The sequence below is a fragment of the Pyrus communis genome, chromosome 9 (genome assembly GCF_041283825.1).
Source record: "Pyrus communis isolate YQ-2024b chromosome 9, ASM4128382v1, whole genome shotgun sequence".
NCBI classification, from domain to species: Eukaryota; Viridiplantae; Streptophyta; class Magnoliopsida; order Rosales; family Rosaceae; genus Pyrus; species Pyrus communis.
The window spans coordinates 18,122,477-18,135,053 of record NC_142573.1 but is presented as its reverse complement, the minus strand read 5'-3'; the positions used below and the strand labels follow the sequence as shown (position 1 = coordinate 18,135,053).

Genomic DNA, 12,577 nt, shown 5'->3' with positions numbered 1-12,577 from the left:
AGTTGGATGTTACACTGGTGATAATTTTCATCCATGTTCTTCTGTGTGCACCGAGAAAAAAGACGACATAGAAAGTGCATAAGCTTGTAAATGTACCATGAATCGATGTCATAGAAAATGCATACAGTGGTACAAGCGCAGCATACCAGTGTAACAGATGTTTTTACAATGTGAATGTAGAGATGTTTCTACAGCATAAAACCGCCGGAAATTCAAGTTTTTACAGGCACACTTGCTGCTGATTTACCATTTTCTTGTTTTCAAGTACAATTCAAAGGGTGGTGAGAGTGAATTTGATGTCCCGTCGGCATCTTTCTACTACATACCAAAGAACCCGGTCTGATTCGAACAGAAGAAAAGCTTGGAGAACATGTTCCGCAAACACGAGTATGAAAGAGTAAAGCATAAGCAGGTGGGAGCCGAGAGACATTGCAGCGCCAATGAACTTGGTGGGTGCAGGGAACAAGCAGTGTAGCCGAAGGAAATACGGCACCACCGGGACAGCAGCACCACCGGGACAGCAGCGATGAGATTGTCTCCAATGACATTCATCTCCTATATCTCTACAACAAAAATGAAAAAAATAAAATAAAATAAAATAAAATAGAACTGAAATGGTTATCAAACGGGCTCCTTGATTTGAAGTCACCAAGGACCCAAGGACTGCACAGTCGAGCGCGATTCTTTGCATTTAGACTGGCTCCTTCCAACAGCACTCAAAGCCAGAGCTTCAAGTTCAGAGCTTCAACGAGTGTTTCCAAATCATGGGCTTGGGCAACGGATTACTTCTCTCCAACGACTACCTTCCAGACACTAACATTTCGATTACCTTACGACGCCAACATTTTGATTGCCTCATGTGCCAAACTCACCCTATTATTCTGTTTATGGTTCGGTTTTGATTCGAAACCAAAACGATTAGAGAGTAATGAAACTGGTGTATATCGGCCGAGAAGATCAAGCGAAGCTGTAGTCTCTACTTCCCAGTACGCCATCCGACTACATCCCCAAAACAAACTCCACCAAAATAAACCACAGCACCACCAAAGTTGACCTTCAAAAGATTGGAGTTAGCCAAGGAAAGTACTTGGATCGCAAGAAAGCCCCGACTAGCGAATACCGAGGGCCGTCCTTGAAACGTGACTTGAAACAATGAGAACTGTAGCGGGGAATCCCCCAATGAGTTTAAGAATAGGCTACGCAAGTAGTACGATGGCTGAATACCGAGGATTTTGGTTCTTTCTACCCACTTTTGCACGACGAGAGTAAGACGAGGAATGTAATTCGATGATTTTATGTGCACTTCCATCATCACCTATCCAGTTTGGCTTCCGGTACTCGCTGTACATTTTCATCAGTCATCTTATCAATATCGTTTCAGCGAAAACAGAATCATGGTTACAATTCAAGGGATGTATACAACAAATGTAAGCCTCAATTCGACCAAATTCACATTTTGTAACCGCAATTTAGTCTAACTATTCCAAATTAGCATCGTCTTTGGGTGACTTCACGATCTGCTCCTTTAGCATTTTACAAAGAAACAAAGACAAAAGCGGTTTTACAGTAGTATCACGGTGAAACCATCGAGAAGTTTTCAGTACAAAGGTGACAGTCCTGGACATATTAAGAGACAAAACTGAAACTATCAACAAAAATCTCCTAACTACTTAAGGGGATGCCATTTTTGTAGATACTGTACAAGGAAGCACTGCGCGTGGGAAGCTTATCCCACATTTTCTTCCATGACAATTCGATGTCGGAAGAAAGCTTCACATGAAGCACGGAGCAAACTACTAAACCTACAGTTCTGGAAACATTTGGAAACCCAAGTCCGCGGTCCGACCATATACACAATTTACCAGATGTTTTCCTTCCACAGTGTTTTCATATACACAGTTGTCTGTCCATGCTGCCAGAAGCTTAATGTAACGGACTACGATTGCCTCCAGAACTATTCAGGCCGGGAGTTAACCAGGTTTGGAAGGTCAGTTGACTGGAGCTTCCTTGTTTCGTTTGCTGTTACCTTGCAGGACTCCAATGTCAGAGATTTCAAATTCTTCAGCGTTTCCAAATGCTCAAGTCCAGAATTTGTGATACAATAATCTGGTACGCGAAATTTCAAGTTCTTCAGAGATCAATCCTGTCAACCCTGCTTTCCCATACAAGAATGTGACAAGCAAAGATAACAATGACAGTAACCATTATAATTAAAATTTCAAGTGTCCCGTTGCTTTGCAGAATCAATATCCACCCAAGCACCTAATCATCTGCCACGTGTCCTTTTAAATTAACTTCGGTTAATATTTTTTCATAATTGAAAAAATAACATTTAATGTAAAAGTTAACTAAAGTTAGATGAAATGACACATGATAAAAGATTTAAATGCATGATAAACATACACTATAATTATGATGATGAGCAAAAATGTTCCTGCAAAACAAAGGCATTCTCAGTACCTACCATGATTATAAAATGTTGGCACCAATTTAAAGACTAGATACCTCAAATAAGTCGGCACTAATGCCCTTCCCTTTGCCTTGCCCTTGTACTCCTCAAAAAGTGGCTCAAAAATTGGACTTATATCAAATTTTCTCAAAAATAAAAAAATAAAAAAACATAAATTGTCCAAAGCAACCACTTATTATTAAAGTCAAATGATATTTTTCTTAATAAGTGACATGTTTTAGGTTCGATTTTCGGTAAAGGTGAATTTGAACTATATTATTACTAACCAATTGTGAGGCTAGGCCCAGCCTCTTTCTGACTGTAATAATATATATTTTTTTTAATACATCGATATTTTTACACTAGTATAAATAATATTGTTTGTTATAAAATAAAATAAAAAACCGGCCAAAGGGCAACAAAAGAACTACCATTTTGGCCGTACCAGTGTCTGTCGCCTCTTCACTCTTCAAGCCTCACTTAAACCCCTCACCTCCTCTGTTCTCTCTGAACCCCACTACCAGAGCGACGCCGTTTCGCTCCCATGGCTTCCATCTCGGCGGACCTTGCCACGACCCTTATCGGCCTAACTTCTCGCCGCTCGACCCGACTCCCCTGGGTCGGAGCCGCAGCGGCCCTATTCCCCCTGACGTGGAGACCGAGGACTTTCCCACGTTCCCAAACCCTACGCTACTCGACGTCGTCGTTTCGCCGAGCTCTTCTCGCCAAACCCAACCGAGGCTACAGAAGGTTCACTGCGGCGGCGAGCAGTGCAACGACGTCGCAAAGCGAGAGCTCCGACGTTTTGACCAAGATTGAGCCTGATAATCGTATCCCCGCCACCATAATCACCGGATTCCTGGGCTCCGGAGAGGTTCGATGTTCTTTTGGTAATTTATGGCAGTTTCATTGTTTGAATGCCGCATTAATCTTCATTGTTTACTGAAATGCACTTGTGAAATGGAATTGCAGACGACATTGCTTAACCATATATTGACTGCGGAGCACGGGAAGCGAATTGCGGTGATTGAGAACGAGGTATGAGGCTCGGATTTTGCAGCTTATTGTTGTTATTGTTGCCCTTTTTTGTTGTGTATGTTGAGGTGTGAGATTGTGTGTATCTTGCAGTTTGGGGAGATAGACATTGATGGTTCTTTGGTTGCCGCAAAAACCACTGGGGCCGAATATATTGTTATGTTGAATAATGGTTACCTTTGCTGCACTGTGAGGGGTGATCTTGTGCGGATGATTGCGGACTTGGTCAATAAGAAGAAGGGGAAGTTCGATCATATTGTCATAGAGACTATGGGTACGAAGTTTTTCTGTAACGTGTTGTTTGCAAGGATTAGGGTGCATGAAATATTTAATTTTCGGAATTTGTTTGGCCCTTCTTGTAGATATTGAACATCATGTGATTTTGTTTTCTTCTTATTTGTAGGATTGGCAAATCCAGCACCGATCATTCAAACATTTTATGGTGAGGATCAGGTTTTTAATGATGTCAAGTTGGACAGTGTTGTAACATTAGTTGATGCTAAGCATGCTGTTTTTCATTTGGATGAAATTAAGCCAAAAGGAGTTGTCAATGAGGCACTGATTTAACTATGATCTGTTTGTTGGTCTGATTTACACTGTACTACATTCAAATTGAATGATGGTGATTCTTGAAAACTCAAAATAGTGTGGCCCTAATATTTGGTTATGAAGGTTTTCTATGGTTTCTTATGTTGTGGTTACTTTTTTCTTTCTCCTTCGTCCCTTTCCTTTGGGGCATCATTATTTGGAAAAAAAATATTTGCTCACTTGAAGAATTTATTTATGATTTTTACAGTTTTTGCTATAATGCCTGACTAGTTGTCCATTTTTGTCCAAGACCGATCTTGTTGGCAAGCCAGAAATTGCTTCTTTGGTGCAGCAAATTAAGTTTTGTAACCTGTTTTTCCTTTCCTTTCATCATGTTTGTTAATAGTGACTATTTTATTGAACTGAATGTATTGTTGTGGAAATAGAAAATCAATTGCATGGCTCAACTGAAGCAGACAGAGTTTGGAAAAGTTAACCTGGATTATGTTATTGGTATTGGTGGATTTGATTTAGAGGCCAATGAATGGAAAATCTAACGGAGGTATTATTTTGAAATAAAATAGTATGTGAGGTATGAAAGTGAAATGTTTTAAAGATGTTGTATGGGGTTGTAATAGACCTCAAACCTGAGGAAGTATTATGTAATTTACCCAAAAATATTCGCTCACTTGAAGAATTTATTTATGATTTTTACAATTTTTGCTAGAATGACTGACTAGTTGTCCAATTTTGTCCTAGACTGATCTTGTTGGCGAGCCATAAATTGCTTCTTTGGTGCAACGAATTAAGGTTTGTAACCTATTTTTTCTTTCCTTTCATCATGTTTATTAATAATGACTATTTTATTGAACCGAATGTATTGTCTTGGAAATAGACAATCAATCGCATGGCTCAACTGAAGTGGACAGAGTTTGGAAAAGTTAACCTGGATTATGTTCTTGGAATTGGTGGATTTGATTTAGAGAGGTAATCTATCACACCTATTTCATTATTGTTGGTGGGGTTCAGACAATTCTGTCCTGTAATTTTTCTGCTTAGTGGACATTACTGCAATTTCTTTAAACTAGGTTCTCCAAGATGATGCGTAATGGTTCTAACTGTTCTGCACAATTTGAATGTGAAAAGAAAGACAGTATAATTTTTTAATAGAAGTTCCCTGCAAATTATGCCTTTATCTTTGGGCATTAAACTAACAATATCAATTGAATTTTTGTATCTTTGCGCTTGTGTAAATGTTCTTTTTAAAAGTAGGAACATTGAGGGGACTAATGATTCTATTTGTAGAAGTAGCAGATGTAAGCAGACTACTCATATTTTGTCTACAATTTCACTCATATGTGCCTTGGATAGCTGATGGAATTTTTATTTCCTTTTCTTTATATTTTTCTGGTTTGCGTTTCTTCTAATCTCCCTTTGTATACTGCTTTTGAACATGCTTTGTCTACCCATTGTTACTGATTAATAAATGTTATACTTTATTTTGGAAGCCCTTACTCTCCCATATGTTAATTTTATTTGTTCCTTGACATTACACTGTTTGAAATTGATGTATAATGCTCCAGAACATGCTTCAATGCTTCATAATTTCACACCAAATCTTGTGTTTGGAGTGTTATATATCCTAATCTTTGCTATAATCTAGCCAGGATAGAGAGTGCTATTGATGATGAAGGTGAAAAGGAAGATCATGAGCATCGCCATGATCACCACCACGATCATGATGAGAAACATGATCATAACCATGGTACATCTTTTTTATCTTGATGGTGCCTTGTTAAATATTTTTTTCTAATAACTAATTACAAGGTTTTCACTGACTAATATATCTTATTTTTTGTACACATTGAACATGCTGATGATGGCTTTGTGGGTACTCTTGTTCGTCTGTTGTCAAATAAAAGCTAAGTAGTCCTCACAATCTGTTTGTTGCACACACATAAATGCATTTCTGGAATTTTGGTGTTCTTGGAGTTTGAGAACAATTACTATTAGTTATGCAGCGTATGCTTGAAAATTATTGGCGGGGTGGTAAGTTAATGTTTTAGCTTTGAAGCTCAGCTGCAGGTTTAAGTTATGGCATCACTTCGGAACCTAGTCCTCTGCTTTGCTGAAACCTTTACATTACATCTCTATGTATGCTTACTGCAGATATATAGATCTTCTTGCTACTAACAAGTATTTTTGAGAACATATGGGCGCAAATGGGAGGGCATTCAGTGGGTCCAGTTATACATCTATGGGGTATGATACATGGATGCTTAACAATGGGTACCATAGAATTAGGCAAAGCTCAGAGGTTGCTCAGCTTCCTGTAATGAGGAATTTGTTTTAACTTTACACACGATATCGACAATAAACTATTTCTTTCTTTGTTAGAACTTAAGATCATAATGATATCTTCTACACTTAAAAGGACAAAAGAAGACTGGCATAAAATAATATCTTCTCCAGTCTCATTTACTTTGAGTTCAGCTTAATCAAGTCTTTGAGGCTTCAGTATTCTTTGGTTTCATCTTTCTCTTTCGTTATTTTCAAATGCATTTCTTTCGATGGGGTTTTCAGTGTAATGTAAATCCTACTTGGGGGCAAGAAGTGTGGTAGTATGCTTCTTGGGGGCAAGAAGCATGACTAACTTGGGAGTTCTTAAGAAGTGATTATTAAGTGTCTCTTTTTCTGCCTTGGGTAGAAATTTTAATTGCAAAGAGCAAAATGACATAAGTGCCTCCAAATTGCACCGGCATCCCTAAATCTGTGAGTGCTGCGTTTTCAGTCCTTGTGGAAGTGGCACTAAGAAAGGTTTAAGGAACTAAACATAGCTGAGTTCCTGTCCAAATAGCACAACTTTTCTGTCTACTTTGCCCATTTAGATATCTTAAGTTTTCTCTTTCTCCCTGTCAATTTATTTACCATTTTCCCCCTGTTTTATTCCTGTAAGAAAGGTGGCAAGTACTGAAGTGTTAAGGATAGATTTTACTGTACTGCCTTAACTGCTCAGCAGCTCACCCTTTTCCCTCCTACTCTACTTATCCTATATTTTCTCTCATGCATTTTGCATTTCTTGGTTCAAATAGATAATTAGTTTATTTTATTTGCTATTTGACATGGTTACTCATATTGTTGCTTTAGTTTTGGTTTCCAGTTGGATAATATTTTGTTTTGCTTTATGAGTTCTGATCTTACACTAAAATTGTAATTTGACAGTACTACTACTTTTTATATGGATTTATGGAATAATATCCCCACGTTTGACATGGATATGCAGATCATGATGATGATCACCACGCCCATGATCATGTTCATGATCCTGGTGTTTCTTCTGTCAGCATGGTTTGTGAAGGGAGCTTAGATCTTGAAAGGGTTGGATCTTTGTTTCGTCTTATTTTGCAATATATATGATAATTGCCTCCTTTGTCTTTTAGTTTACCTAATTGCCTTTGAATGACACAAGTACACATTTGATGGCCAGTTGCATTTAGTGTCTTTGTCTGGACTGTATGAAAGAAAACCTGGCAAAGACTACTGATTTCGTCTTAATTTAATTCAGGCTAACATATGGCTTGGTATGCTGTTGTTGGAACGAAGCGAGGACATATATCGTATGAAAGGTCTACTATCTGTTCAAGGAATGAATGAGAGATTTGTCTTCCAGGTGAGTAGTCCATGGAGTGTTATAATCATTCACTTGTATATTTGAAATTGAGATAATTGGTATGAGAATCTCATCGGAATAAGCATCGCCTTTTCTTTATCCCGAGCATTGCCTGTGAGGACAATTTAAAGTCTGAATTTCTGAACCTTGGTCTCCGGTAAGGTTGTTTTTGTCTTATGTGATACTTTAACCTGAATGCTTTATTAGTAATGGTCAATTGTCACTTGTAAATAAATTACCAAGTTAAATGGGAGTGGGAGTTTGTCGTGGAAGGGTTCAATTTAAGTTGGGGAAGAGAAGCTGCTAATGTTGACGTCTTTTTTTTAACGCATTTGTTGAATCATGGCATTATTGTTTACTCATGATACTCTTCGTGCATGCCAAAGTTCTTACTTGATGATGATTCTGATAAAGAAGTTAGATATGCAGTTCTGAACAAATTTAGTCGATGTTTATCTTCGTTTCTGTATATTTTCTTAATAATGTTTTTCCATTTGGTAACAGGGAGTCCATGATATATTCCAAGGCTCACCCGATCGGCTGTGGGGCCCCAACGAGCCAAGAACAAACAAGATAGTTTTCATAGGGAAGAACATGGATGCACAAGAGTTGGAAAAGGTTTTTAAAGGCTGTTTACTGTGATTTCAAACGAGGCTCGGTGCTTTCATTCCCCTCTTTTGTCCTCTATTAAAAGATTGAACAAGGGATGATTGAACATTATGATGTACATGTGGTGTCGACGGAAACAGTGAACGAGTCACGATAGAGAGAATCAATCGAGGGTTTTATATGATAATAAATGCTAGTTTCCACTTTATTAACCCGAAAATTGATTTCGGCGGGTGGTTCTAGCTTTCGTAACCATGTTCATACTTCTCTTTCCATATAACTGTTTTCAAGGTTCTTGTAGATGATCCGCAGTATATTTGAACTGTTCAAATTCACTTTGTCTTTCCTTAGTTCTTTGTATTTTCGAGCTATTTACATTGTCCCTGTCTTGTTTTTGTTGGATTTAATTAAAATAGAAATTAACTCCAAAAATATCGAAAATTTGCGTGAGTGTACCTTTGCGTCTGGTGCCCGCATATAAAATTTAGTGGAATTTAGATAAGTGTAAGTCTACTAATTTGTTTTCGGTGGCTGGTCAATCCTAGTTTTTGTGATACTTTTTAAGTAGTTAGGTAAGACAATCGTTTGGAAAAACCCTTTATGGTCTATTACCAAATAATTGCTCAAAAACAGCTTTCATGGAAACTTTACCCAACATGCATGATCTGCACTAGTCAGAGTTTCATGACTAATTATGAGCGTTAAGATTACATATATGAACGATTAAGACGTACAAAGCTAGATTAAGAATTTAAAGAGTAACAACACCACCAAGGCCTCTCATTTTCGCGGTTTCACGACGACGACGCTAACACCACCAACTTCTGTTATCTAAGATTTTGTGCTCCACCCCTTGCTAACTTGGCATCAATCCCTCGGGGACTTGGAAATCCTTCGCCCAAACTTAGCCTAAAGACATTGTTTATGAACTTGACAAGATTAATATACAGTAAATTGTTAAACATTACTAATAACAAAATATACGCTTAATCAGTTTCTACACAACAAAGTTGCTGAGAAAGAAGAACAACAATCAACTACTCAAGAGTAGAAAATAGATTTGACAAACTGGATCGTATCGTTAAATTACTTACTTCCTAGCCTTCAGCTTCACTCCAAACCGATTTCTTCATCTTACGTCCTTTTTAATCTCGTGACAGTGGAACTTCTCCAAATCCCAGTGCTGCAGACGAGGAAAAGACCCCTTCAACTTTGGCCAATCTATGTCCCATTTCGTCAAGTACTTGAGACGCAAGATTTCTACCTTCCACGTAGCACCGGTCTCCCAATGATCTAAGCTGGAAAGTTCTCCACCCCTTATGTACAGCTTCTTTAAATTTCCCAGTTGTCTCGGGTTCAGCCATTTTGGTACGTGTGCTAGGGGGATACCTTGGAGGTCCAATTTTTCCAAATTCGGCGGAAATGAGAATTCATTGGCAATTTGGCCTTTTAACTCGATAGAAACCAAACCCCAAGATATTTTAAGGCGGCAAAGAGATGAAATGTCCTTCAACTTGTTGAGTTCCCCCTTTTGAACTTCAGACTCATTCCCCATGTGTATACTGAGCCGCTTTAAATTCTTCAACTTGGCAAGATCACCAAGTTTACAGGGAGTATTTTTCAAAGGCCCTAGGAGAAAACCTTTCAGAACTTGGAGCGAAGAGAGTTTGTCAAGCCCTTTTGGCATGCGTTCAAGCAAGTAGCACTCCGACATATCCAAATGGGTGAGCTTCCTTAATGCGGAGATATCTGAAGGCATCGTCTCTAAGTTGTGACATGCTCGAAGATCCAGAATCTCAAGGCTTATAAGATTAAGGATAGAAGAAGGGAGTTGGGTAATTCTTGATATTCCTCTGAGGCTAAGATACTTCAAGTGCTTATTCTGAGTCCCCAAACCTTTTAGAAATCCCACATCTTCTTGGTTCACAAAGTCTTCATCATCCACCTCAATATGATGAGTAGCTGAGTCCTGCCAGCGCCCAAGCTGAAGAACCCCAACCTTCTTCAACTTATTGAGCCATTCTTTTTTCAAACCAAGATATTGCACATTGACATTGAATACAGTCAACAGATCGTCCACCTTTGGGCCATCATCACCCTGACGAATTTGATTATTAAAAACTAAGCATGCACGCCTACAGGTTAAGGTATCATAAGATGGCATTCTTTGCCATCCTGAATCAAAGTGAAACAGCCTAGCTTCGCTTGCCAAGGAGATCAACATACGATGGATCCAAGGGTTCAATACACAACTTTTTACAAACGGACAGGAGGATGCATTTGAGCCAGTTTGATTAATCAAGCCCTTTCTCATAAGTTTTTCAAATATATCTTCTCCTACCTCTTCTGCTGTCTTCTGTTGGGTGGACGTGATGAAGCCCTCGCCAATCCACCAGTAAATCAGAGGCCTCTTCTTCATCACGGAACCATCCGGGAAGATTGAGAAAGAGAGGAAGCACAACTTCAAATCCATGCTTTCAAGATCTTCATAAGTCCTCCTTATATTAGCCATGGCAGGAGTCTCATAAATTCTATCCTCCAGGCCCAGTTGTGACCACTCTTGTGACATCTTCTGATCTAGTCCTGACTGATCGACTGTAGACCAATGCACCTGTGACTCTTGGATGGGTGCATGTGTAGGCATTTTCTCCTCTAAAGGGATTGAGTCTTCAATTATCTGATCGACATTTCGTTTCATGAGACCTAGGGCCTTGTACATTTCCTCTTTTTTGCTGTAAGTGGTTTCAGCTCCCAAGATAATCTTTCCAAGTTGTCGTTCTATGTCGGTAAACTGCTTCGACAGAGTTTGATCAAGGAGCTTCACTTTGGGTAGCAAATCTATTTCTTCCATGTGGTGAAGCTTCTTCTCAATATATTCAAAGTCTCCAACTACCACAGGATCTTTGAACCCAGCCTTGGCTCTTTTCAAAAGATCGAGCAACTTGGGCATGAATTTCTTCGAATCCATTGAGGTTGACTATTGTAATTGTCTGAAAGGTGTAGCAGCTGCAGATGAAGGCGTGGAACTGACAGATACAACCAATGTTTTCCCCTAGATCATCACTTTTCTGCCAATAAACCAAAATTATCAGCTCCCTTGGTTGTAATTACAAAACCGAATTATACAAAATAACCTATTACCAAACGATAAGAGTCCATATGGTGCTGGGGTGTTAAATGGGGCGCTACCACCAGTTTTAACACTCTTAGTCATCGCTCATGCTCTAAATTCTGATGGTGACGGTAATAAAGAGCGGGTACATAATAAAAACAGCATCTCCGGTGCCGAGTTGCTAAAACATTGCGTAGATTTACACATTTTTTACATCTTCAAGTGGGGGAATCCCATTTATCTCCACCGGGATCTAAAATCCGCTTTAGCTCCTCGAATTCCGCTTGTCTAATGAATCAAGAACAACAAAACAGGATGGGATGTACCAATCCACGTACACAGAGCAAGTGGTAGTTTTGTTGCTCCATTTTATCTTTCATTTTATTTAATTTCTTAATGCAAATTTAGATCATTGAATGCTTAGAAGAAGAAATTAAATAATTCAATGCTCAAAGAACAAAAAGAAATTAACTGCATACCAAACCAACCAAATTCTGAAAAAGCTGATTCTTCACTTACCAGCAGAGCCCAAGTAAAAACTCCGCTTCAAGTTCCTCTTTTGCTGCTTGATCTGCAAACTCAGCTGCCATTTTCCTCCCGTCATGGAGCGCCCCTCCCTCTCGGAACACCGCCGCAGGTTCCGCCGTGTGAAACCCAGTTGAATTGCTGAAAGCACCAGCAAGGAATTTATTTCTTTTCTGCATTGCTGAAAGCACAATTGGATGGCTATACCAACAAGGAATGCTAGTTGACTTGAATGTCAAGATGTTGCTTTTAATTAGCATTAGTTGCACTTTGCCCCCTGAAATTAAGCGAAATTTTATATTGGACCGCAACTTTGAAATATCTGCTGTGTTTGCCCTCTATAGGCATAGGGGTGTTTGGGGAATTAAAAAAGAAAATATGTTGACATAGGGGTGTATAATAATTTCCTATTTGTTTTTTCTTTTCTTGGTCAATGTCAATGACATTTGATGCCTAAACCAACGGTAGATTTTCCTTCCCGACTTATCAGGTTCAGTTTTCATCTTACTTCAATCGATAAAAAATATCGCTAGACATGGATATAATGCCTTTAATAGAAATCTCATCTCACACCTGTTACTGTTAGACCTCGTATTTCACAACCTTTTTTTTTTTAGAAGAAGTATGATATTCATTAATAATAAGGGAA

The 12,577-nt window shown here is 38.7% G+C and overlaps 2 protein-coding genes across 2 annotated transcripts; one reads left to right on the top strand and one right to left on the bottom strand.

The window, feature by feature from the left end:
* The first annotated feature begins 2,862 nt into the window (after nucleotides 1–2,862).
* On the top strand, nucleotides 2,863–8,641 carry LOC137740657 (uncharacterized). Its single transcript, XM_088700684.1, is given in 12 exon segments — nucleotides 2,863–3,323; nucleotides 3,422–3,487; nucleotides 3,578–3,758; nucleotides 3,888–3,926; nucleotides 4,323–4,369; nucleotides 4,459–4,518; nucleotides 4,772–4,822; nucleotides 4,908–4,999; nucleotides 5,680–5,777; nucleotides 7,296–7,390; nucleotides 7,578–7,682; nucleotides 8,187–8,641. Coding segments are annotated over 12 exon segments (1,302 nt in total). The 5' UTR covers nucleotides 2,863–2,993; the 3' UTR covers nucleotides 8,325–8,641.
* A 284-nt stretch (nucleotides 8,642–8,925) lies between these two features.
* Nucleotides 8,926–12,149, bottom strand: LOC137740051 (uncharacterized). Its single transcript, XM_088700134.1, has 3 exons — nucleotides 11,923–12,149; nucleotides 9,386–11,359; nucleotides 8,926–9,200 (listed from the first exon to the last, which is right to left on the bottom strand). Exon 2 carries the CDS (start codon nucleotides 11,257–11,259, stop codon nucleotides 9,421–9,423), a length of 1,839 nt encoding a protein of 612 aa, XP_088556260.1. The 5' UTR covers nucleotides 11,260–11,359; nucleotides 11,923–12,149; the 3' UTR covers nucleotides 8,926–9,200; nucleotides 9,386–9,420.
* Nucleotides 12,150–12,577: the final 428 nt, after the last annotated feature.